At 37.4% G+C, this 27,227-nt stretch overlaps 1 protein-coding gene across 2 annotated transcripts in view; it reads left to right on the top strand.

Annotated features, from left to right (window-relative positions):
* Positions 1-237: 237 nt before the first annotated feature.
* Positions 238-27,227, top strand: part of LOC122811213 (neuferricin) — a 110,320-nt gene continuing 83,330 nt past the window's right edge. Inside the window, exon 1 of one of the 2 annotated variants that reach the window (XM_044082902.1) lies at positions 238-861. In XM_044082902.1, coding sequence (XP_043938837.1) covers positions 567-861 — 295 coding nt within the window. In that variant the 5' untranslated portion in view covers positions 238-566. The remainder of the gene's footprint in view (positions 862-27,227) is intronic. The other variant, XM_044082901.1, reaches the window with a different exon arrangement.

The raw sequence follows: 27,227 nt of genomic DNA, 5'->3' as shown, positions 1-27,227 counted from the left end.
ATATAAATGTCATTGTCTCAAACAGAAATAACGTCTATCTGAAACTTAATTGTCTGCTTTGCTCTGCACAATGGCTGTAGTGTTTTATGAATTCACTACTAGTTAATGCAGGGTTTTCATGTACATAAAAAAATTGATAGCACTGGTTATCCACTGATCCTCCTTCTCAGTTTCTTGTGACTGCATTTAAGAGCCAATCACATCCTGCCTTTCATAGACTGTATGATACATACTTTTTTTTAGCAGACGTTAATATTTACTGAATGATCCATATTTTTTTTTTTGTAACAGAAGTTGGTATTTACTGGTTGCTGTCTTTTTTCAGTAACGCCCTTAAAATTACCAAATGATTTAGAGTACTTTAGGTCAGCCCTTTCAGGGGAACCAGGAAGTACAACAAGGAAGTGGAAAGAAATAAACCCTGTACATGCTTTCACAGTATGTAAACAAGAAAGCTTTTGGTCAGAAGAATTATTTTTTTACTATTATAACTATCATGAAAAAAATACTTTTTGACCTGACTGTTATGTAAGAATCCCATCCATATTTTTATTTTATTGTTTGCGATGCTTCGATGGGTATTTGCATTAATATGTGTTGTTGTTGGAATCTATTTTTCCTCCAACCCCTACTTTATTAGTAATATCTCAAAATATGTAGCCCACCAGTTTTCTTTATGGACAGCTTTCCAGGATCCAGTACAGTCAGGAACACTGAGGTTGCTGATGAAGGAGGAACTAGCTCAATACACTGGGAACAAAGACAGTCCTGGCCTGTACCTTGCTATCCTAGGACAGGTGTACAATATAGAGAAAGGATGGAAGCATTATGGACCAGGAGGGTCATACAGTTTTTTTGCAGGTAAGTTGAAAGTATGCACTCTATGGCAATCAAAATATTTTTTTGTATTTTAAAGACCCATTCATATTTTCAGTATTTTAGTGGTGACAAATTATGTAATTTCATTACTTTATCACTCAGGGTTGGGGGAACAGTACCCAGAGTGGTAAGGAGACATTTATTCACACAAAAAGTGATGCTTCAAGACAGGTCTGTGCAAGAAGATACTCCACACTCTTAAGACAGTGAAAAATTCAAGCAGGGATGGAATATTGCAGAAGAAAATGTAAGCTTGAGGTAGCAGTGGGTGGGACATTTAGCATATGTAATGCTCCTGTATATCTGGCCATATGCATGCTGAATCACATTCCCTTCTGTCAGAGGCAATGTAATGTACAGGGGAGGTACAGTGCTGGAGCAGCATTGCTGCCTTACAGCAAGAGGTTCTCCAGTTCTATTTGTGACAAGGATGCCTCCTCTGTGAGATCAGTATGTCCTCCCTGTGTCTGGTGTATTTTCTCCAAACTGCACCAGTTTCTTCCCAAAAAGCTGAAGCAGGTTGATTGGCGATATTCCAGATTTCCTACAGGTGTTAATGAGCTGGTGTGTGTGCATGCGCCTGTGTGTATGCAATGTTCTGCATTAAACTAAAATCTTGCTCAGAATGAGCTTCAAAGTCTTGCGCTCATTGTCTACCTGGATAGGCTCTGGCCTCCCTGTGACCCTGTAATAGAAGTTAGATATATGAAAATGGATGGATTGTAATATGTAAGCTTGCAGTAAATAGACATTTCAAACCTTTCAATGCATCCTGGTGTTATTTGCCTAACATTAAACTGTGTTAATTGCAAAGGTATGGGCATAATAATTGACAGTGACATCAGCCTATGTGTCCAGGATTACTTTCAGGATTACCAGCAGCACATATTAATGAGAGACACATAAAACAATATTGCCAACTCAGTGGCATAGAAGGATAATGTTCTTATTATGACCCAGGTGACCCAAGTTCGATTATCAATTCCAGTATCTGACAGTGCTGGCATAAAGCATGGGCACACCTGCCTTGTAGGGAGGAGGGACTGTGACTGTCATTTCCCTAGTGCAGGTCTGACAGAGGCTGGACATCACAGAGATGATGTTGAGCTGGGAGGGGCAGGAAAACAGACCAAGATGTGGCCATCCTGTGGGCCAATGGATGGGGCATGTTTATGAAGTTACTCTCCACTGCCTGCCCAGCTTGACACTGTCATCAGCATGGTGGGGTGGTTGGGCTTATAAGAAAGGGGAAAAAAACAGCCACAAATACAGAAGTCTGTTGTGTGAGTAAATATAAAATATGAATATGAAATTAAGGATATAAAAAATGTATCAAGCATACAAAGAAAAAAATCTATGCATTGCAGTTTGTGGCATAAAAAGATTGCTGTAAAGCAATAACAAGTTATTTTCCCATAACAGGAAGCTATTTATTAATATACATTGCACAAAACATTTACTTAAAAGCAAAATAAGATTAATATATTAAAGAAATAATTTAAGTATTAAGTAAAGTGATTTATATAAAGAAATACAGAGTGATTTTCACTGAATAAAGGGTTATTTACTAACCACCCAAGGAAGTTATTTATAAAGAGTGCTTTACACATGTATTTTTTCTGTTAATTAATTTAACATTAATGCTGGATTTAAAACAGATGCAATTAACAAACACATTAATTCGAGGTACTTTGCAGTATGAAGAATACATTCAAGTACTGACATAATATATGACTGTTTTTTTAGTAAATATGAAAGTTATTTTAAACAGATCTAGCTAACATGATTTGCAATATGATGAGCTATTTCTTATTCAAGGAGTACCAGGAGAGTATAGAAAAGAAATAATACAAGGTGATTTTTTTCAAAATGTAAGTGTATTTGCTGATTATTTGATAAACAGTTTATAAGGTGGGAATATTAGTATGAATGTGATTACACAGAGTAACTGGTGGACATTGGTATTACTGTCTAGTGAAATGAATCTTTTACTGGGTTTATAAGGAAATAATCTATGCAGTATGAATCCAAGATGAGTGGATGACCAAAAGAAAAACCTCCAACGGGGTGGATGACTACTGCAATGCCACTTTACTTCCTAGTACCTCTGTCGAGTAGAGCCAGTGGAGTGATCCCCAGGGTGAATTTTCTATTTCCCATTCACTCATCAAGATTTCTGTTGAAGAGGGCCAGTGAGGTGCTCTACTTGACATGTATGGGAAGTCTATTCCATAGCATGGGCAGTCTCTGGGTTATGAACTTGTCCCTCCAGCCTGTTCTGTTGATTGTGGTAGTGACGCTGAGGTCTCTGGAGCATGTGGTGTGGAGGGATTGTGATTTCTTTAGATGTAGCATTTCTAACAGAGCTGGGTCAGACATGGCTTTGTAAGTCAAGTAGAGATCACCTCTAAGTAGGCGATATGAGACAAAGAATAGTTGGAGTTTTTTGAGTCTGTCCATATAGGACAAATGTTTAAGGCCTAGGATCCTCTTTGTGAGGTACTTTTGCAGCCTCTCCAGTTCCTGCAGGTGTCTAGTGAGGTACATGCCAAATGGGGCATTGTACTTGATGAGTGGCCTAATAAGGGAAGAGTAGAGGGAGACAGACTTCCTCCTTCTAAACCACCTCTCTGACCTCAACCTGAGCCAGAAAGCTCTTTGCTGGTTCTCTAGCTACCTTTCAAACAGGTCCTAAGCTGTGAAATGGGGCCAAACAACGTCTACCTTCCTTCCTACCCCTAGCGGAGTACCTCAGGGTTCCATTCTTGGCCCATTACTATTCAATATCTTTATTAACAACTTTCATAAAGACATCCCCAATGCCACAATTGTGCAATATGCTGATGATTCCACTCTGATCTGCCAAGCCCCTAATCTAACAGAGCTCCAAGCACTAACACAAACAGCATTTTCAACCACTGAAAACTGGATATTCCAAAACCACCTCTCCCTAAATGACAACAAAACCAAGATCCTGCTGTTCTCCCCCTCCAAATCCTCATCTCTTGATAAAAACTCTTTCCAAATAACCAGCCTTAACAACTCCACAACTGAAATAACAACCTCCACTAAACTTCTTGGTGTTACAATTGATGACCAGCTCAAATTCAATACTCATATTCAACTAAACATCAAAAAAACACATATAAAACTTGGCCTACTGTATAGAAACATCCACTTTCTGTCCCCTTCCACTAGACTAACCCTTGCCTCTACTTACCTCCTTCCATCTCTACTATATGGCGCTCCTCTGCTCACTAACCTATCATCTACCCTTACCTCCAAATTGGAACAATGCTACAATAAAATCTCCAAATTTGCCACTAAATCCAAATCCTCCTCTCATCACTGTACCTTCCTTCACTCTCTAAACTGGCTTGAACTCCCAAATCATCTTAACTTTCTCCAACTCACCACAGCCCATAAACTAGTGTTCCATCCTACTAACTGTCCTGCACTTTCCAATATTCTTCAACCCTATACTTCCCTCAGACCCCTTAGATCTTCTCACCAAAACCGGATCATAGTACAAAAACCAAACTGTCCAGCAGGCCAACTTCTCTTATCCTTTACCCTTGCTAAAAAAATGGAATGCCCTACCGACCTCCCTGAGAACCTGTAACAACCTAGCCAACTTCAAAACCCAACTTTATTCTCACCTTTATCTAAATAGGATATGCAACTGTACCCTTCAACCTACACCAGTCCAATTATCCTTCCCTTTCTCTCCAGGCTAACCTCTACACTTTCCTAATCCTCCTCTAAGCTCACTTAAAATTCTAAATGTAGTAGCTACTAAAGCATTTTTGCACTATATGCTTAAGCTACCCAGGCAAACCTCCTTACCTTCCTCTCCTCTTCTAAAATACTAATTGCATAAGCTTCTAAACATTAAAGTTTTTAATTATTTAATTTGTCTTCCTTGCTTTTTCTTTGCTTTTTATACACATGGCAATAGTTTTCTCACTGAACTTAACTGAAATTGTTAATACTTTTTGCTTATTGAGCAATCTGATATCGGTATTGTAGACTATGTTTGTAGCAACCTGTTAATTGTAATGTTATCTGTGTCTGAACTCTTTCTTGTAATTAAAAATTGTTGTTTATGCGGAGCTTGTCTCCCCGGGCCTCCACTGAAAACGGGCCCCCAAGCCCAGTGGACCTCCCCGGTAATCAAACTGAAATAAATAAATAAATGATCTCTTTCTTCCTGAATGCAAAACCTTTAGTAATGAGATGTGCCATATAGAAGGACTTTCTGACCACAGTGGCAATGTGGTGGTCAAAAGAGAGGTTGCTGTCAACCTGTATTCCCAGATCTCTTATAATGCCTTCTGTGTTTAGTGGACTACCATCAATGTGGTAATTCAAGGGAACCGGGTTTTTCCCAAAGGGGATGAAGACACATTTTTTGGCACTGAGCTTAAGGCCATGGTTCTGACACCAGTCATTGGTCTTATTGAGGCCTTTCTGTAGGATGCCAGCATCACTTGGGGAGTTAATAATAGCTCCCAACTTGCAATCATCTGCAAACTTTGTCAGCCAGAGTCCCTTTGTGTTGGCCTGGACTTCAGAGAAGTAGATACCAAACAGGAGAGGACCCAGGACCGAACCCTGTGGGACTCCACTTGTGACTGGTCAGCAGTCTGACTTGGAGTCAGCTACTTTCACACTGTGGGTTCTATCTGTGAGCCAGTTTGCAACCTGTCTAGTGATATAGGGGTTGATGCCTAGCTTAGTAAGTTTTTCTATGATTCCTGAGTGGGGAATGGTATCAAAGGCCTTGGCCAGGTCAAGGTAGGCTGTATGAACGACCTTACCTTCATCCACAGCTCTGGTGACTGACTCAAAGAAGTCAACCAAGTTGAGCAGGCATGATCTACCCTTCACAAAACCAAGCTGTGTAGGATCCAGAGTTTGGAGATTCCCTATATCCTTGTTTATTAGGTCCATGATGATGCGTTCCATAGCTTTACTTATCAGACTCGTCAGGCTAATGGGGCGATAATTCCTGGGGTCCGTAGTCACTCTCCTTTGTGGAGAGTTGTCCTACATTTCTTACCAGAAGACTTTTAGTTGTTATGAAACCACCATGGTAATGACTCATTGATCTTTTCAGTGCAAATTTAGTAAAAATGGCCATTAACGTGACATTCCTTTTTGTATTCTATGCTCTCAGCTAGCATCACATGGCATTTTTAAATATTTTTCCTGTAATATTTATGGATATATATTTTTATTGATTAGATTTCCCTACTGGGCAGAGCTCATCTACAGACAAGACACAGGGAGAAAACTTGCAACAAAAAACAGGCAAAATTCAGACAGTATTAATTAATCTATCCATCCAGAACTCCTTTTTTCCATTTTTGCTCATGAGTTCAGGGTGTCACATCAACAGTAACAATCATCTTGAGCCAATGTCAATACCACTGGATGGCTAGCCCTGCCATGGTTGTTCTTCCATAACTAACTAACTAACTAACTAACTAACTAACTAACTAACTAACTGACTGACTAACTGATTGACTAACTGATTGACTAACTAACTAACTAAACTAACTAACTAATTAACTAACGCACACACACACACACACACACACACACACACACACACACACACACACACACACACACACACACACGTAGATGCACTCATACCGACAATATTAATGATAAGACAAAAAGAACAAAACAAATAGCAAAAGTAGGAAAAGGAATCCATCCAGCCATCCATTTTCTAAATTGCCTGTCTTAGGGAGGGTCGCAGTGATACCAAACTAAGCAGGACAGACAAGACTTTTCTGTCCCAACAAACAGCTTCCAACTCATCATGGAGATCCCCAAGTGTGTTCCTAGATCACGAGACTTATAATCACTACAACATGTCCTGCGTCATACCTGAGGCCTTCCACCAGTGGATTTTTTACTAAGTATACCTCCTGCAGGAGGCATATTTACTGGGTCCTCAGACAACCTCAACTGGCACTGTTAGTTCAGAAGGATATGAGGCACTACTCTGAGATACTTCCAGACTGCCAAACCTCTCATTAAGTCATTTACAGTGAGCCAAGCAACCCTTTGAAGAATCCAAATTTCTGCTGCCTTTATTCAGTCATTATCCAAAGTTCATCACCATAGCTGAGTATGAAGACATGGAATGATCAGAAATTTGAGAGCTTCATCCAAAGTCTCATTTTCAGCTTTACTACTCCAATCCAGTACAGTTACCTGCAGTTGTATCACAACTATACCTGTTTGCTGGTCCACTTGTCAATATCCTCTACACTCGTGAACATACTGAAACACCTCCACCTAAGGTAACTGCCCTCCCCATCTGTAGGGAAACATGATCTGTGGTTTGGGGTACTGAGTCTCATTCAAAATCAGTTCACATCCTGCAGTGAACCACTTCAATATGTACTGGATATCATAGTCACTTGTGGCCAAGAGGACATTATCTGCAAACAATGGAGATGGTACCTTTATGTCCCTGAAATGCATACTCTCCAAACCTTGGTTGCACTGTGATACCCTGCTCCTGAATATCATAAACAGGAAGGGAAATATGATTTACCCTCAATGGGATCTTGCACTTACAGTGAATGTATTCAACTTAACACCAGGAATGAGGGAAAATACAGTGACCAAATGACAAGTACCTCTAGTCCTGGAACCACAAATTGACTTCCCACAAATCATCTCTGGATATGCAGTTATATTTGTTCTCCATGCTTTGCTAGTGCTTTTAATACAGAGAATGAAACCTCTTACACAGGTACAGACCATTTGGGACATTTTTGGTTAATCATCATTTTTTTTCAATATTAGTAGAGTTTTCAGGACCTGGCCAGATCATTAGGAAAAACATCCTGTTGAGTAGAAAGGCAGAGAGAAACTAAATGACAGAATAGTAAGCACCCTTTTCAACATTAAAATCAGGATTTCAGGAAGGTCCACAAATGATAAATCTGTCAGATTACACCATGGCACAAGTACAACAATCTGTTATATTTAGAGAATTTAAATTCATACCAACAGCACCACTAAGTTTATGCAAGCTTTCTGTGGAGCTCATGAGACTGGTAAGGAAAATTAAATTATTTATCTATCTACCTTGCTTTTCTGATAATTCAACTACTGGTTTTAAGATACATCTGCAGTTTAACAGACATTCAGTTAGATAGTTGGGAGATACTACTGTTGAAAATGCAGATGATTTGTTGTTTCATACTGCGTATGAAATACTCTCTGAATAGGACACATTTTTTGATATAGGTGATGTTTCCTGTCGTATTATTCAAATAATCACAATGTGGTTGTTCAGCTGGGAATAACATTAAACAAATAATTGTTGAAAGTATAAATTCTATTTTTCCTTATGTATTTAATAGGATGAGATACACTTTTGAATAGCTGGAACCGAAAAATTTGTTTCAAAAAACTATTCCAGTTGGCTATAACTTAAACAGAGGGGGTGGCTGGCTTTAAAGAATTTGGAAAAAGCATGCAGGAACAATAAACTGATATTAAAAGAAGTTGCTAAAGGGATACCACCATACTTCTTTTTGTAAAACACAATTCTGACATCTGTGTGCAGTTATTGAAGTACAAAAATTAATATACTCTCTCATAATCAAATGGAGGAATTTAAAAATTAATATGCTATAGTCTTAGAAAATGTTTCAGTAGGGGGCGTAGTACATACAAAACAATTTGAATATTTACAGCCTTGTAATGTTATGGTCCCACTGTATTATAGTTTGCTAAGAGTTTGTAAGTCCTTGACAGATTTAACTAAAAGACCCATAGTGTCTTTATGTGGTATGCTTTGGAACAAACTAGGTGATCTTTACTTGAATTACTGCACTCATTTGCACAGTCTTCCCTTTCCTATATTAAAAATATCTATCACATTTGTTACAAAGATAAAAAGGAATATTTTAGTGCTCAGATTATTTCACAGATATTTCATGATGCAAATCATATATATATATATATATATATATATATTAGTAATAATATTTATTTGCAAGTACTCTAAAAAAGTATGATCATTCACTTACTAGAGTTCATATTTTATTTTATTTTGTATTATTATTGCACCCATATCTGCCAACCATCCGATCTCTCCTCAATCAGTATCACATCCGAAGGGGTGCACCATCCAGGCAGCCATAAAGATGCTTTGTGCCCTTGTTGGCCAGCATCCCAATGACAATAGCTTTTCTTTACCCCCCCCCCCATGGTGATCTGAGCACTTATATCACCACACGAGCTACCTATGCCCCTTTGGGGGTGCATGCATGCTATCCTACATGTACCAACATGGACTACCATCACCCATCATACTGACTTGAGGAGCCACACCAAGGCCTTTTCTGGCATGAGTTTCCCGTGATACAACAGGCGTCTGCTCTCCAGGTGAGGTCCTGTCATTACAGCAGAAGCATTAACTGGGAGGGAAATACCATCTTTCCTCCCTAAGTTGGCCACCCCACTGCCTGAAATATCACACATCCAAGCCAGTAGTCAAACTTGGGTCACCTGGGCTGTAGTCAAGGATTTATTCCTCTATGCCATTAGTGCAGGTTATAATTATTTGATTTTTGATGGTAAAGTTTACTTACAAAACTGCAGTACATCTACAGAAGCATCTTTTGATCCCACATATGCTAGCAGTTATAAATGAATAAACTGGAGCAGAAATATATTTATTCTTAGAAATATAGCATGAATATTATTTTCTTTTCCCGTTATATAGACACTTTACTATTTGCTTTTTAGGGTAAGCCTAACAGTATTGTTGAAGAATTTTCACATCTAAATTAACAGATTTGGGATTAAGATTTTAGGCACTTGTTTAGCATATATGGTGGCACAGAGGTATAAAGCCTGACCACAGCTCAGGTGACCCAGTTTTGATTAGTGGGTCAGGTACTTGATGGATCTGGCAGGGAAGATGGGTGTTATGGCTGTGGATAGTAGCCCTCCTTCGAAGAAAGGTAGCAAGCCTGTCACTTGGTGATATGCGTGTGGTTTATCAGTATCTTTTATTCAGTGACTGCAATGAAATGAGCACTTGCATAGGCAAAGGCACTGTGGCTTTGATGTGAGTTGCATGTCCTTCTGCCCATTGTGAGGGGTTGGGTTAAGTAAAAAGTCCTCATTGCAGGGAGGCTTGATGATTGGCAGAGTGAGGCAAAAAGCAGACAGAAAAAAGTTTTAAGGGCCTTTTTTATAGTCAGATTTTTTCTTTATATTTTCTATCACTAAATTCTGATGGACAGGTGTGAATGACTATGCACAATTAACCCTTCTAGTTCCAACAGACTGCTGCATGATCATCCTAAACATTTGATTTCTTCTCTTTCCAAATAGGAAGTTTTGAGGGCAACTAGATTATACAACAAACATCAAATCTTTCTGGAAACAGCTAGGCTTATTACACTCACATTTTTAGAGAGAAATGATGTTATGCAAGCTCTTCAGGAAGTTGTGGTAGAGTATAATAATAACAGGGTGGCTAAACTATTGTTTATAGAAAAAAGACAATATGTACTAAGTATAAAATAAAATCTAGCCAGTATGTTTTGTTTTAAAGCATACACAGGTTGCACATGAAAGTCCAAAGCATTAAACATTGGAAAATATTACTGGACATTGTACTTGTGAAAATACTGCCAAATAATCCTTTTACTTTTCTTTTCATGTGGGTGTTAACTTGAAAGATAAGTTCCTTTCAAACTGTGACAGCCCTAACAAATTTGACCTTTAAGGATTCCTTTTCATGTAGTCATTGTAGGATGCATTGTAGTATGCATCTACTATAATAAATTTGATAATTACTGGGGATAGATTTAATATTTTTAAACCCATTTATTAAATTATCACTTAAGACATAGGCAAATATACATTAACAGAAAAGAAAACAAATCATATTATTTTTCCCTTAACATATAGTATAAATTACATATTTTATTCTTTTTTGTAACTATCATCAGTCCAACATTAAATAAATTGCTGAATTACTCTGAATTACTGCCTTCTCTTAAACCTCATGCCTTCTGCTCCTCCTGAACATTATTATTCATCTATTGTTCCCACAATTTCCATTTATTTGTATATAACGTGCCCCTTCCCTTTTCTAAAGATTCCTCTTCCATTTCTTTTATCCATTTTATAATATTCAGTACTTCAAATACAGTTGGTTTAGACTTTGGTTTCCATTTCCTAGTAATTGCTTTTTTTGGCAGCCAGCAGAATTAAATTAATAAGGCCTTACCATGTCTATGTCTAGACAATTGAGATTCTGTGTCCCACCTCAAAATAATTATTTTCTTAGCTGTAGCCATTTGCTCACCAGGTATTTCCAACAGAGTACTCTGCAGGGGATTTTTAAAATATGGCAACTCATTACAATCCCAAAACATATGTTCTCAATTATTCCTTTTTTCCCCATCAAACCTCCAACATTTGATATCTACCTGAGGAAAAAATATTTAAAGTCTGCTTGGGGTACAGAAAATATGTAACCAATTCAAAACAAACATCCCAAACCTTTTGGATTTTAATGCACACTTTTATATACATATATATATACTATATATATATATATATATATATATATATATATATATATATATATATATATATATATATGTCCTCTCATTGTTCTCATCTAAATTGCATTTCCATTCTCTCTCCCCAATCTTTTCCAACCTCTTTTGATTGATTCTTACACTTATCATGCAATATTTTATATGCCCTACTAATTATCCATTTTAATAGTTGCTTCTATTCTACACTCAACTAAAAACTCTACCAGAGTAAGTCATTCACTTAAGATTCCCCTATCCCTTTCTCTTTGCCTATATTTTGATATCATGCATCCCTGGTAGGGAAGGGCATTTTCTAGCCTGCAGTCCAAATGTTCTCTTGGCTTTATCCTACTCCCCTACTTTTCTCTGTCTAGTTATTTGCTCCCAGTACCTTTGTTCCTATGCCAGATTTCTCCAGAAAATTCCAGCCTCCTCTTACCTATTTTCTGTATGCATACTTACAGTTATCCCTATTGGCAAAATCTCATTTCTCTAATCTCATGTTGGTTTAGTTCTTAGAATACTTTCTGCTACTTTACGAATATAATATTCTGTATCATTATTGTTATTCTCCTTAAAGGTCTACATCCAAACTCCCACTGTCTCTTCATTTCTTGAACCTTCTCCACTTCATCATCATCCCTCTCCATTTTGAATTATAACCTTCTGCTTGTGTTATATACACCAGCCTTAACTGGGTAGCTGTAAAATATCCCTTCATATCAGGTAATCTTATACCACCTTGTTCTAATAGAAGGATCAGCTTTATCCCACTTAAATCTTGCCCACTTCCCCTCCCAGATAAATATCTTCAAAAACTCTTTACTACTTATTGTCCACAGTTTCTCCTCTGGTTGATAACAGTATGCCTGCCCCTGATATTGTGGTTTTAAGAGAAAGCGTGTAAATGAAAAAGAATATTGAATATTATAAGGCATTTGTCTAGCAAATATATGTATGTTTAGTAGCAGTTTTGTATCTCGTTCTCTTGTCTCCATGGAAGCAATCAGATAAAGAGAAACTGGTTAGGAGATAATGTTCCCTGAAAGAATTTAAGTGTTTTCCCAGCTGGGAAAGCTATAAAGATAAGAGAAAACCAAATAGCACTTAGTCGAAGCACAGGATATACCATGCGTCTTAGCATGGATAACCTTTATTTTAAGTTAATTCAAGTTTGTGAGTGTGGCTGTCAGTTTGGGACATTTGTTCCTATTAGGAGGGTAAAACGTCAATATTTGAAGATGTACATAGTTTTTGTATGTTAGTATTAAACTAATAGGTTTTAGGATGTATTGGGGGTGTTTTTTTTTTTTTTTTTTTTTTTTTAGGACTTTCAATAAAACAAAAAGTTTTGTAAGCTGTGACAAAGGCTCAAGTAGATAAGATAAGAAACAACTGTATAAAAGTGCAGCATGCCAAACAATGTATGCATGTAACACAAAAGCTGGAGCTAGACATTTAACAAAAAAGCTGCTATATATTAAAGGTGGGAATAATAACATTTTAATACAATGTTGTTTTCTGTAATGGCATTAAATGTCAATGGTCTCACAGATAACTACGAAAAAAGAAAGAGTAGTGAACTATAATATGCAATATAGAATGCAAATAGCTATGTTACAGAAGACACACTTGGAAAGAACATGCAAATTTGATAAAGAAAGGTTTTCAGGGTGGTTATTCAGTGGAATACCTGGGACAAAGGAAAAGAGGAGCACTTATATTAATTGCAAGCGGAGCTCCAGTAGTGATAGAAGAGGATAAAAAAAGATAACAATGGTAGATTTGTAGTATTAAGGGACTACTAGCAAGGGAGGACTATACTGGCATGTATTTATATTTCACCTAAACTGCTATAATGGAGCTTAATACAATTCTGGGAGAAATTATCAGCTTTCAGCAAGGAATATTACTTATAGGTGAGGACTGGAATTTGATTTTCAGCAGTGAAGATGTTCCTGGGGGCCCAGAAGAGAAAGTATAACAAAGGAGGGTATATTTTTTAATACGTTTTTGAAAATATTTAGCATGGAAGATGTGAATTTAGTACTAAGAGTTTGGAGTGAATTTACATATTATTCTCCAAGATATAAAAAACTGAGCTAGGCTAGACAAAATTTACATTTCACAGGGACATGTGTATTTAATTGAAGGTCTTGATACGCACCCAATAACTATTTTAGATCATTTACCAATAACAACTAAAATAATAACATAGGGTAATGAAATAAAAATAACACACTGGCGCTTTCCCACCTACTTGTTGAAAAGAGAGGAATTTAAGGAATGGGTAGTGGAAATTATTTAGGAGCTATTAGAGAATATATACATTTCTTCTGAAAATATAGCTAGGGAGTGGGATAAAATTAAAGTGAAGTTTAAAATAGGGTAGAAATAAAAGAAAGGGAGATATGGTTAAGAAGTACCAAGAATTATTTAAAGGGACTGACAAATGTTAAAGTATTGCAGAATAGGGGGAATCTCAGAGAACAAGAAGAGGAGCAACTGCAGAATGTTAAACAGAAAATAATGGACTGCCTCAATAATATGCATGAGTTTAGAAAGATTGCTGTTAAACAGCTGTTTTTGATAATAACTCTAGAGCACAAAAACTTTTAGCACAATGACTTGGGCAAAAGAAAGGAGAAAGGGCTATCTACAAGCTTAAGTAGCCTATAATAAGGAAGATAACAAGAGATCTTGAATAGGTATTATAAATACTTTGGAAATTCTATGAAAATCTGTATAAAGCAAAGAACTATGGAAATAAAGAAAAGGTTCAAATGGAAATCTTTATGGAAGTATTAAATATGCCAAGGTTAGAGGTAGATAAGGCTTAACTACTAACAGGACAGGAGGAGTAGAGATAAAAATGGTGATGTATTACCAATCTACAGGAAAGACACCAGGAATAGATGATATTCCTGTGGAAGTCTGAAAGCTAGGAGGGAAAAAATGACAAAGATTTGAAAGGTTTTGTTTAATAATATTTTAAGGGGAAGAGAAGTACCAACATCCTGTAAGAAAGTGATGGTAGCTGTAATACCTAAAGAGGGTAAACTTCACCAGTTCCAGCTTCATACAGGCCCATTTCAATACTAAACCATGATTATAAAGTGTTTATGTCTATAATGGCTACAATAATGGCAAAAGTGATACAAAATAGAGCGATATGGATCAATGTAGTTTTGTGGAGGGGAGACAAACATTCAACAACATTAACAGAACATTGATGATCCAGATGGAAAAAGAATGTAAAAAAATACCACTGTTGTTGGTGGGTCTTGATACAGAGAAAGCATTTGGTAGAGTAAGCTGGGACTTTATGAGCACAGCAATGGAAGTGTTTGTATTCCCTGATAAAAACATAAGGTTGATTAGGAGGATATATGAGGGATCAGAGGGAAAATTAAAGTGGGTGGGTACCTCTCTGATAAATTCTGATTGAACAGAGGAACCTGGCAGGGATGTCCTTTTTCCCTTTGTTATTTGCATTAAACAAGACTCAGAAATTCAAGGATATAGTTGGTATGGTAGTCAAGAAAAGCTGGCTCTATTTGCAGATGATATTATTTTATGCCTAATAAAACTAGAAAATGACATTACAGTGTTGGGGAACATTTTGAGACAGTTTCAAATATTTTTGGGATACAAAATTAATGAAGCTAAAAAAAGGCAATAACGGTAAACTATGTACCCACACTTGAATTGGTTCAGCAATATTCATATTTATGGGGATATGATAAAATTAAATATTTAGGAGTATGGATTAAAAATGATTCCAGTGTGTGGATATCTGGGAAGAGACTAAACAAAAAGAATACAAAAACTGAGAAATTGGAAGCTCTGTTATATGGATATGGATAGTACAATGCAAGCAGTTAAAATGTTTCAGCCTCTTTAGTCTTATACACGTCAGGTATATTTTTATCAACAGAGGAGAAGTTGTGGATAGCAATTAATAAAGAACTGAAGGATTTTATCTGGGAGGGTAAGATGGCAAGAGTCAAATGGGATGAGCTGATTCTTCCAATAGAACAAGGCGGATTGGGATTACCCGATTTGAAGTGGTATTTCAGAGCTACACAGTTAAGGATCCTATGCATAGCACAAGCAGAAACATATAATTCAAAGTGGAAAGGGAAAGGGATGATGATGAAACTGGGGGCAAGTTCAAGAAACAAGGAGAGACTGGGATTTTGATTGTAGACCTCTAAGGAGAACAACCATAATCATACAGAATCTTATATTCATAAAGTAGAAGAAAGTATTCTAAGAACTAAGCCAACACAGGAATGGAGAAAGGAGAGTCTACTGATAGGGATGACTGTAATTAGGTGTACAGACAAAAGGCAAGAGGGGGCTGGAATTTATTGGAGAAAACTGGAAAAGGGAATCAAGGTGTTGGGAGCAAATAACTAGAGAGGGAAGTTAATAGAATGGGAAGATGCCAAGAATTTATTTGGACTGCAGGTTAGATATTGCCTTCCCTATTAAGGATTGATATCAGAGTATAAACAAAGAGAAAGAAATAGGGTGGGTCCTAAACAAAAAACCAGCACTGGTAGAGTTTTTAGTATAATCTAGAACAGAAGCTGCTGTTAAAAAAGGAATAAAAGAAAATAGCTAGGAGTCCGACCGTAAAAGCTTTTGAATCCACAAGATTCTTTCTGAATGCAACATAAAATCAACATTGTAAAATCAACAATGTTAGTCAGTTTAAATATAAAATGATTCGTAGATATTTTCTTTTATTGGACTGACTTTTGCTTGTTGGGGTTCGTTTGACTGCCTGCTAGAGTTTTGGGTCTGGTTAAAAAAGGAATAATTAGTAGAGCATATAAAATATTACATGATAACTATAAGAATCAATCAGAACACATTAGAAAGGATTGGGAAGAGAGATTGGATAAGCAAATGACAAAGAAATAATGGGGGATATATGTATGTTTCCCAAATATGCAACAAAATCTAGATGATTCAGGATTTTTGCTTGGAAATGTTTACATAGATATTTTTATACTCCAAGTAGACTCCAGAGAATTTTTCCTCATGTAGACAGCAAATGTTGGAGGTGTGATGTGGAAGAAAGAGGTAACTGGAACATATTTTCTGGTAGTGTAATGAGTTGGCATACTTTAAGGATTCGCTGAAGACTGCTCTGTCAGAGCTACTGGGTGAGCAAGTTGATGTTAACTAGAGAAATTATTTTTCTGAGCTATGGCACAGAATCAGAACTGCCTAGACACAGTAAGGCCTTGCTAAGTCTAGTTATGGTACCTGCCAAAAAGTAATTACTAGAAAATGGAAATCTGTGTCTAAACCAGCTGTACTAGAAGTAGTGAATACAGTAACAGAGATAAAACAACTGGAATTGGGATCATTAGAAAAGGGTAGGAGCAAATTAGATAGGAAAAACAGGAATTGTGGGAACAGTACATACAGTGGAGAATGAGGATTAAAATAAATCATGATTTGAATGAGCTATGTAATATTTGACTGACAATGATTGGGTAGATTATAAGTGATGTATAATGTCTGCAGCTGGAATTATGTCAGTATGGTTTGTGATGTAAAATGCTTGCAGATGAGATGTGTCAATGTGGTTTGCTTTCATTTATATAAATGTATGATTGCCTATGTCATAAGTGATAATTTAATAAAAATGTTTCTTGTTTAAAAAAAATAGCAATCTTGCCCCAGTACATACTAAAAGGGTCAAATCCAATCCTGCACCATGGCTAACACAAGAAACTATGAAATTAATGCTACAGCATGACAAATCCTGGAAAGAGTGGTTCAGAAAAAGAACACAAAATAAATTTTAACTTTTCAGGTAACTAGGGAATAGAAGGAATAGGATAAAATACAGAAGAAAACATGACAAGTAAACTTATGACAGCATCCTCCAAAATAAATATCAAAACAACCCAAAGCTCTTCCAGACAACCATAAACAAACTTTTACTTACAGACCAAATTACCACCCCCACCACTACATCCAACAATAATACTGATTCAATTCCTACACAATTTAACTGTTTTATACAGACTATATCATCTCTCACTAATATGAATACCTCCACTATCCTTTCAATGCCTGCAGCCTCTGCTAAATATTCTTAGCTATTTGACTTCAGCCCAGTAACTACCACCACCATTAAAAACTCCTACATAACCTAAAAGTACATGCAGCCTCTGCTAAATATCCTCAGCTATTTGACTTCAGCCCAGTACCTACTTCTACCATTAAAAAAACTCCTACATAAGCTAAAACCAGCCACACTAGCTGCTGACCAACTCCCCTCAGACTACTTAAAAATGGCTGCTGATGCAATTGCTTTTCCATGATAGAGAATTGGTTCACAGATGCTTTAAGAACTGAATTCCCAACTGAATCTAAAAAACTAAAGTGGATTCCCTGAAAAAGAATTCTGGTATTTAAAACTAAGAATAAAGACTGCAAAGGCCTGAAACAACTTGCTAATAAAGGGAAAATAAACCACACTTACTGAGAACAGGACAAGCCAGTATTTAATTACTAGAACACAAACTTTAAAAGATCATTAAAAGAGAGAAATGAAAGGAAGAAAAAAGGGAAACGAGAGAGACAGCACTATGACTCTAGCAGTCATATAAAGGAAAACAATAAAATGTTTTAAGTACACAAAATAGGGAACTGCAAGAAAAAGGATGAACTTCTGTTATAAAATAAATGGTACAACTGAAAAGGAAATGACATTGTCATTTACCCAATGTTTTTGTTTTTACTTCTGTCACAAACCTTAAATCTAATACTTCAGTCAGACATCGCTCTCCATCCCTAAGCCATCTGAAAGTGCTGATACATTACCACATTTGGGATGGCTCAAAGGATAATAAAGACTGTGGTCTAGGTGTTTTACTCAACAAGCAGTTTAAATTACTGCAAAATGAATTGCTGCTCATTCTGCAATGCTATTTAAGAGAAGCTTACATGAGGGAGTATTTTCTGGATTTCATTAAGGCATTTGACAACAGTGTGTACTGCCATATTTTGCTGTTTATAGGAGGTTACTAGGCTAATGGCCCTAGAGCCTTTATAAACCTATGTATGTTAATACCGGGTTGCCACAATTGCCCTTGGTTAGATAGATGTACTTTACAGATCAGCACTGACTACCCCTGTCAATGAGGGACACGGGCACCACCCTAGTGGTGAATTTGTGGTCACCCATCCATTTGTCCAGGCTGCACTTGGATGGGGTCATTGAGGAGCTCTGCTTCACATGAACTGGAAGTATATTCCACAGCAGTGGCAATCTCTGGGAGACATACCTGTCTTTCCAGTATGTTCTGTTAATGCACTGGTAAGGTTGAGATCCATAGAGTGAGTGGCTCTTGTGACATTTGATTTGCTAATGTGTAGCATTTCCATCAGGTTGGGGTCAGAGACTGCCCAGTAGGCCAGGCATAAGTTACCTGTCAGTAGCTTATAAGATACAGAGTACAGTGACAGAGTTTTCAGCCTATCCACATAGGTCATGCTTTAGAAGCCCTATATCTTCTTAATGAGAAACCTCTGTGGTCTCTCCAGTTGCTGCAGGTGTCTGGTGAGATACATGCAGAAGGAAACATTGTACTCTATTAATAGCCTGATTAGTGTCGAGTAAAGTGGGGTTATAACATCCTTAGACCTGGATGCGATGCCTTTACTTATGAGATGCGCAGTGTAGAAGACTCTCCTTACCCCTGTGGGAACCTGGTGGTCAAAATTCAGGTTGTTGTCAACCTGTGTTCCCAGATCTCACACCACTGGGTTCAGACTTAGAGGGGTGCTATCAATATTGCAATTAGTGGGGAATCCCACTTTGCCAAATGGGATAATAGTGCACTTTTTTGCATTTAGTTTTAGACCATGACTTTGGCACCAGTTAATTGTTTGTGTTAGCCCCTCCTGTAATATGTTAATGTCATTGGGGGACTCAATGACTACACCTAGTTTACAATCATCAGTGAACTTAGTAAGCCAAAGGCCGTCTACTTTAGCCTAGACTTCCAAGAAATAGAGTCCAAATAGTAAAGGGCCCAGTACAGATCCTTGTAGTATGCCACTGGTGATGGGTCTACTGGTAGAGGTGGAGTCACAAACTTTGACAGTATATGTTTTGTTGGTGAGTCAGTTTACTACCTGTCTAATGATGTAAGGGTTAACACCTAGCTGGGAGACTTTTTCAATGATACCCAAGTGGGGGATTGCGTCAAAGGCTTTGGCTAGGTCCAGATAGGCAGTATGCACTGTCTTACCTTCATCCAGGACTTTGGTGACTTTCTCGAAGAAGTTTACCAGATTCAGTAGGCATACAGTACCTTTAATGAAGCCAAACTGGGTTGGGTCTAGATTTTGAAGGTTGCCTATGTTCTTGTTGATAAGGTCCATGCTGATCCTTTCCATGGCCTTGCAGATAAGGCTGGTTAGACTTATGGGTCTATAGTTCCCAGAGTCAGTTGATGTCCCCCCCCCCCCTTTATGCAAGGGGATTACTGTTTCTGTTCTCCATTCTACTGGTACAAAGCCAGCTCTCAGGCTATGGTTAAAGAGAACTGTGAGTGGGTCAGCTAGGTCCTGTTTTAGATTGCTTAATAAGCAACCTGGGGATATTTTCAGGTCCCATTGAGGCTGGGTTTTTGGCTTTGGGAGTGCAGATATGACTTGATCTCTAGAGATACTAGGTAGAGAACTGGTATCAGGTATGCTTTGGAGTATGGCTGCTGGGTGACGATTGCACCAAATCTGTCAGCTAGCAGGTTGGCAGTTTCCTCTGGTATAGTGTGAGTTGTACCATCTACTACCAAATGGGCACTGCCTTTTAGATGTTGGATGTAGTTAAAGAATGCCTTATGATTGTCCTTGGCTAGGGATGCTATTTTAGCTATATAATTAGCTTTAGTGGACTTTACAAGCCTTCTGTTTTGCTCGTTTAATCTGTGCAGGAAATTCCTCCTCTGCAGAGGCAGTTGCCTCTTGTTCTTGGACATCAGTTTCCTCCTTTTGTTATACAATCTGTTTAACTAGATGTCCACCAAGGAGGCCTTTCTTTTTTATTGGAAGGGCCGGGTTTTAATCTGGTCAGGTACAGCTGAGTCTATACTATCGCTAAGATGATTATAGAGGCATTTGTGTTCATCTCTGCATAGGAGTCATTATTGCCTGTGATTACAGGGGGTATAAAACCTTTTATATCATCACTTAGTAGGCTGTAATTTGTTTTGGAGAAGTTCCTTAGTTTTTTTGTTCCTTTAGGGGTATGGGGGCCAATAGTTACTTTGAACGAGACTGATTTATGGTCTGACCTTACAAAGGAGGGCATCACACAATGAACAGTGCAGTGGCCACCCATATTGGTGAGTACTATGTCAAGGACATTAGAGCCCCTTGTGGGGGAACAAACTGTCTGTTCCAGAGTATCTGCATTGACAAAGTCCAGGAACCTCTGGGCAAGCATGTTTGAGCTCATGTATGTTACCTAGTCAATGAAGGGATAATTAAAATCTCCCATGATTAAGATGTTGGGCTGTATGATGAGTGACTGCAGCAAGTCTTGGAAGGCACTGTGTTTTTCTTGATTCATGGAGGGGGGCCTATAGCTAGCAATGATGTGGTAGGGTGTTTTGCTTGTAGTTAATTGGGCATGGAATAGTTTAAGAGAGTCGTACTGTTTGACCATTCTCGAAGTGTACATGGCTTTAATGAAGATGGATACACCTCCACCTTTAGTTCTTTCATGCTCATTCTGAGGTCTGAATGTGTGGAAGGCATTGTAGCCTTGCACAGCTAGGGTGCTGCCCATGGCCTTGAACCATGTTTTAGTGACTGCACAGATGTTAGCATCTTCCAAGGTGAAGGGTGCAGTTTCATGTTTAGACTCCTAGCATTAAGCAGCAGAACCTTGAGTTTGTCTCAAGTGGAGTTTGCTATGTTGGAAATGTTGTCATTTTGACATTGCCTAAAAAAGGTGCTATGAGGGAGACAAGCACCTTAGCCAGTATCCAAAAGCCTGGGGGAGACAGGTGCAGACCATTTCTGTAAAGCAGCATGGCCTATTGACCATGTCTTCCCAGGCTGACAAATACTGGATCCCCCTGGACTGACACCAGAAGTTAATCCAATTGTTGATGTCAATCATTTTGTTTATATTGTGGCATCATCCTGGGAGAAGGTAGAATGTTGCTTAGGGCTAGGGTTGTACCTGCCTGGGACACATAATCTGAGAGTTCAGTCATGTCTGTCTTCATCTTGCCCAGGAAGGAATCATTCATCCCAACATGGACTATGACAGAGCTATAATGGTACTTGTTGAGTGACCTGAGTGCATGCATGATCTGACGGATCCTTGCACCTGATAGGCAGCTGAACGTGACCTACTCCTTGTCCAGCCTGGTGAGGGGGACATCTGTGTGTCTCACTGTGGAGTCTGCTATGACTAGTACATTAGGTTTTGAGGTGTTTTGCCTTAGGGGCTTATTTGGTGAGACACTGATATGTGTGTGTTGTTATGTGCAGTGGTTTCTATACATGTTGAGGTGTGTACAGATAATTTGTGCTTGGGAGGTCTCTGATCTTTTGGTAGGCTTCTACTGAGAACCTCCACATATGTGGGTTTATGTGTTGTGTCCTGAACTTGTGTTAGAGGTGAAGTTGTGTGAGCTGACAACCTGTTTGATGTCTTGTTTTTTGTTATGTGAGAGGATTGTTTCCAAATATATAGTGTAATTGCATCCCTCACATACAGTATTTCAAAATCCAAGATACAAAAAACTAAAAAATTAAAACATAAACAACTGGCAACTTCACTGAAGACTGAATCCAAAAAGTTTAATGAAGCGCTTTTCTTCCAAATACTTATTTGAACTTCATCAGATACTAACATTTACAAAAATCAAGTTTAAATAGTCATGTTTAACCAAGATTAAAATCAGCTGGTCTCTCCATCTTAAAATTTAAAGGAACAGTAGTTAAAATAGCATTGTGAACATAATATGCATTTTCCTGTTCTTTAAAACTGCCTTTTTGAACAAGCAAATGAATACATTTATCGCAGCAGCAATATGGTGAAAATCATATACCAAAATTCTATAAAAATGTAAAGAGTCTCCTCATTTATCTAACCTTACATTATAAACATTTTCAAGTAAAAAATTAATAAGTAAAACAATTTCTATAATGTTGTTACTACAGTATTGCATCTCATTAAGCTTTTCAGTTTTAAACAGCATGTGATAGAACACATGTCGTTCAGTCCTGGAAAGTTATAAGCATTGAGACGAATTTGCCAGAGCAATTCCAACTTTTCTAATAATAAGGTGAATGTACCCCCTCTTGGATTACTGTCCAATTGATCAAGTGTCCAGAATTTAAATGCATGTTCTGGATATTGTTCTATACACTTTGCTAAAGCATTGTCCAGTTTGTGTTTATTAATACAATATATATGTTTGTATATGCAGTCCCTCATTCTACGCTCGGTTTTACCTACGTAGAATGAATCACGATTTTGACATTTAGCCACATATACGTTCATTTTGGAATTGCAATTAACTTTTCTTCTGTTACTCAAATGTGTGTTGTTTATGTGCAGTGATGCACCTACATGAATGTATTTGCAATAGGGGCAACTACCATAGTGTTTCATCCCTATTGCATATGATTGGATCCTGCACTCACCTTCAAATATATTCTTGAGTGTTCTACCCTTCTTAGTAACGAATCTTTGTTCTGTACCCAATTTGTCCACTATTAGTTTGTCCTCTAATGGAATATTCCAGTTATTTATCAGTATGTATTTTATGTGACGATAATCAAGGTTAAACGTTAATATAGCTCATTGTGAAATCAGTTTGGTTCGTAACTGTCCCAATGATTGTGTCCTGGACCTGATTTTCCATATCAACCTATCATTCATAGAATAATCATTAAACTCAGTAGGGTGTTGTATACTCAGAATGGGTATGTACACACCATTAATTCTTTTCTCCACAACTTCTTCTATTAGTTTGTCAAAGTACTCGGGTATTCCCTTTTTGTGAATAATTTCTTCAAGAACTGGCACTCACTATGGAAGTTCTCATCTGTAGACACCATTCTGGCAGCCCTTACTAACTGGCCCTTTACCACCGATCTTTTTTGGTGGCAAGGGTGTGTACTTGTATAGTGCAAGAATGTGTTGGAATACGATGGTTTCTTGTAAATTTTTGCTTGGTATCTCTTTTCAACATAATTTTTGGTAAGTTGGACATCTAAGAATGCTATTTCATTTGGGTCAAAATTATATGTAAACACTAAGAAGTCTGTAGTCTCATTAAAATAATCAATGAAATTTTTTTCCTCTTCATGTTTCCCTTTTATTAGTAAAAAGATGTCATCCAAATAGCATGTAAAATAAATTATTTTTGAGGCTATTCCTTCTTTATTGAGTACAAATTGATGTTCCCATTAACTCATAACCAAATTTGCAAAGCTAGAGCCACAGGGGGAACCCATGGCTACTTCGCTTTTTTGCAGGTAATAGTTTCCTTTAAAATAAATGTAATTGTGGGATAGAACTATGTCTAGAAGTTCTTCCACTAGACTGATGTCATTCTGGGGAGCCCCTTTCTTCCTTAGTAATTGACTAACCACTCTATGCCCAATGCTTGTGGTATTTTCGTATAAAAGTCCATTATGTCGACTGTAAGGAAGTTGTACTGTTCGTCATACTTCAATTCATTAATTTTTTGCAGGAATGACCATGAATCTTTACATTTTACTTCTTCTGTTGTTACATATTTTTTAAGTTTATAGTCTATCACTTTAGCACATGCATATGTAGCAGAATTTGTAAATATTAGTATCTGATGAAGTTCAAAGAAGTATTTGAACGAAAAGCGCTTCATTAAATTTTGTGGATTCAGTCTTCAGTGAAGTTGCCAGTTGTTTTTGTTTTAATCACATACCGTATTTGTTTGATTCAGGACTAAGTGGTTGTTAGTATACATGAGGCAATTACTACATTGTCACAGGATGCCCAAGTGAATCAGGCTAGCCGAAGAAATGACAGGAAAGTGACCACCCATAATGATAGGTTTATACCATAGTACTGTTGGGGAGCGGAAAAGTTAGGTCAGTTTATGATGTATTAATAAAAGAGGGGCTTATTTTGTTGACGGTTTAGGGTGAAGAGCTGTGGCAATGCTGCTTAGTGTGCAGTTGAGTTGCCTGCAGCATAACAGGGGACTTGGGAGAGTTCTACCGGCAGACATGTAGGGAAAATTTAAGTTTCTAGGCATTTGCATCTATACAGGGCAGTGCTAATCCCTGTTGCACAATGTGTAGCTATAAGCAAACATGAGGCTTAAATACAGGCAAAATGCAACAGTTTTAAGACAAACTACCAAAGGGAAAGCCCCCAAACTGAGCCTTTCTCCAGCAATCCCCAACTCAGATGGAACCTGAGCTAAACACTTCTGCCACAACGGTGCAGGAAGGCCCTCTTAATGTAAGATGGCTGGTTTAGAGCACAGTGATGTCAAATAGTCTAGATTCAGTAGGTCTGAATCTAGCATATGCTAAATAAGGCAGTAGTACAGAATTTCAAAGTGCAAAAAAAAATGCAGACACAATCAGCAAAAATAAAGCAGCAATTCAAATAAATACAGTTAAAGTGCAATACCGGCTTTAAATATACTTATTTTTCAGTTGTTTGCAGTGGATGTCTTGGATTTCAGTTCAGATGCACTCCACATCTCTGTCTAAAGTTACCAAACTCTGAGCAGCTCCAGTTTACTGAGACCTTATAAATTAGTAACAGGCTAACTGCCCTTATGGGCCATTCCAATCCCAGCCAGTTACCACATGTGAGAATCAAACCCTGCACCTTGTGTCTTTAAAGTGAACACTTTAACCACTATGCCAACCTCCTTTCCTTGTTGATGAAACTTGAGAGAACTAAGATAACTTTAATTATGCTAGAAGAGATCTGCTGTGCATGGCTACAGGAAAGAATATGGAGGATAAAGTTAAAAGAGCAGATGGGTCTTTATAGATATGAGTTATGCTGTGCAAAAGAGATTTTGAGTATGTCCTAGTTTAAGTTATATATTAGTGGCATGCATTTGACACATATTTGCTATATAAAATATGCTGATGATATCAAATTGAGGGTGAAAGTGATAAAAATAAATTGTAATGAGAACATGCAGTGGGTACCAAATTACTTTGCTTTTGGGGGAGACAAAATATTAAAATTCAAAAATTATTTGAAATCATCTTATGAACAACAAGCTACAAAAGGAATGCATATGTTAGAAACAGCATTGATATTTGTAGTAATTTAGGTGCTACTGTGGATGCAAAACTTGCATTTTTGCTATATAGAGATTTTATTTGTATAGCTGTAAACAGGCAGATAGATGGGATTTGTTAAAAGCAAAACTGCATCAGTTTTACTGTCATTATAAGAAGAAAGTTTGAATTTTGAGCCCATATCTCATACCCCACTGAGAGAAGTCAAGCAAGACTGAAAACATACAGAGATGAGTAACAAAGATGGTACTGGGATTAGCTGTCCCTACACAAGATCTGATTAAGGCAAGTAAACCTATTCTCCTTAAGTGATACAGTCATTAGAAGAGACCTAATGACAGTACACAGAGTTTTAAAGAACCACTACTGATTCAGTAGTCCTTGACTATAAAAAAGTCCATACGCAAACAATCTGAGGGGTACAGACAAAAAAATAAACAAATAATGAGAGTTGAAATGGAACTACAAAAGGATGACATCATTTTGTTAAAGGATGATCCCTTTTGGAGGGAGTGCCTTAATTCATAATAAACACTGCCAGTTTGGATAATGTTTAATGGTCTTTCAAATATTCCCAGGGCAAATAGTACATAACCAAAGGTCATTCCTTACTCTACAGAACCTTTAGTTCCCTGACCTACTATTATATAAATAAATATATGTACTGGCCAAACACTCCCAGTTTTTTAGTCATACGTTAGAACTATCTAACCTCCAACTGATTTCCCTCACCAGTAAAATAGGGCTACATATTTGAAGTATTTTTCAATTTCTACCATATATTACACCCTTCTAGTGTACCTTTTATCAAGAAGGATGAAACCACATATGCATCATGTAAGCCATAAGCCATAAATGAATTTTGAGTGGCACAACATTTATTTATTTAACATTTGTTTACTGGGAAAGTCCGATTGGGTCAGGGACCCATTTTCAGCAGACTGGGGAGAAAAGCTCCAAATGATACATGAAAGTTAAGACAATTTACATGAACAAAATAAAAAAAACAAGTATTAAAGCACATATTAATAATAATTGAATACTAAATAAGTACAGAGAGGTAGATGCAATAATAAATACAAAATAAGTACAGAGAGGTAGATACTATAATAAAACATGTACTACATTAAAATAAAGTGGTAGACTGCAAATTTTTTTTTATATACATCAGGTAGGAGTAAGGTAAAGAGTGAGGATCAAAACATTAGATGCAAGTAGATGCTTAGAAGGATGGGAAAGTTAAGGGTGTAGAAATATGTAAAGTCTCTTAGTCCAATATGCTAGTGGTTAGTAGATGAAATTCCTGTTTTATGGAGAGAAAGGAAAGCCCCTAGAGAATGAATGGAGTTCACCTGTTAGGGAAAGAGCAGGGACAGGTCTGATGACATAAAAAATGTTTTTTTTTCGGGTGTGTTTGAAGTTTTTAAA

The sequence above is a fragment of the Protopterus annectens genome, chromosome 9.part0 (assembly GCF_019279795.1).
Source record: "Protopterus annectens isolate FY-2018-M chromosome 9.part0, PAN1.0, whole genome shotgun sequence".
Classification (NCBI taxonomy): domain Eukaryota; kingdom Metazoa; phylum Chordata; order Ceratodontiformes; family Protopteridae; genus Protopterus; species Protopterus annectens.
This window is presented reverse-complemented; position numbering and strand designations above follow the sequence as displayed.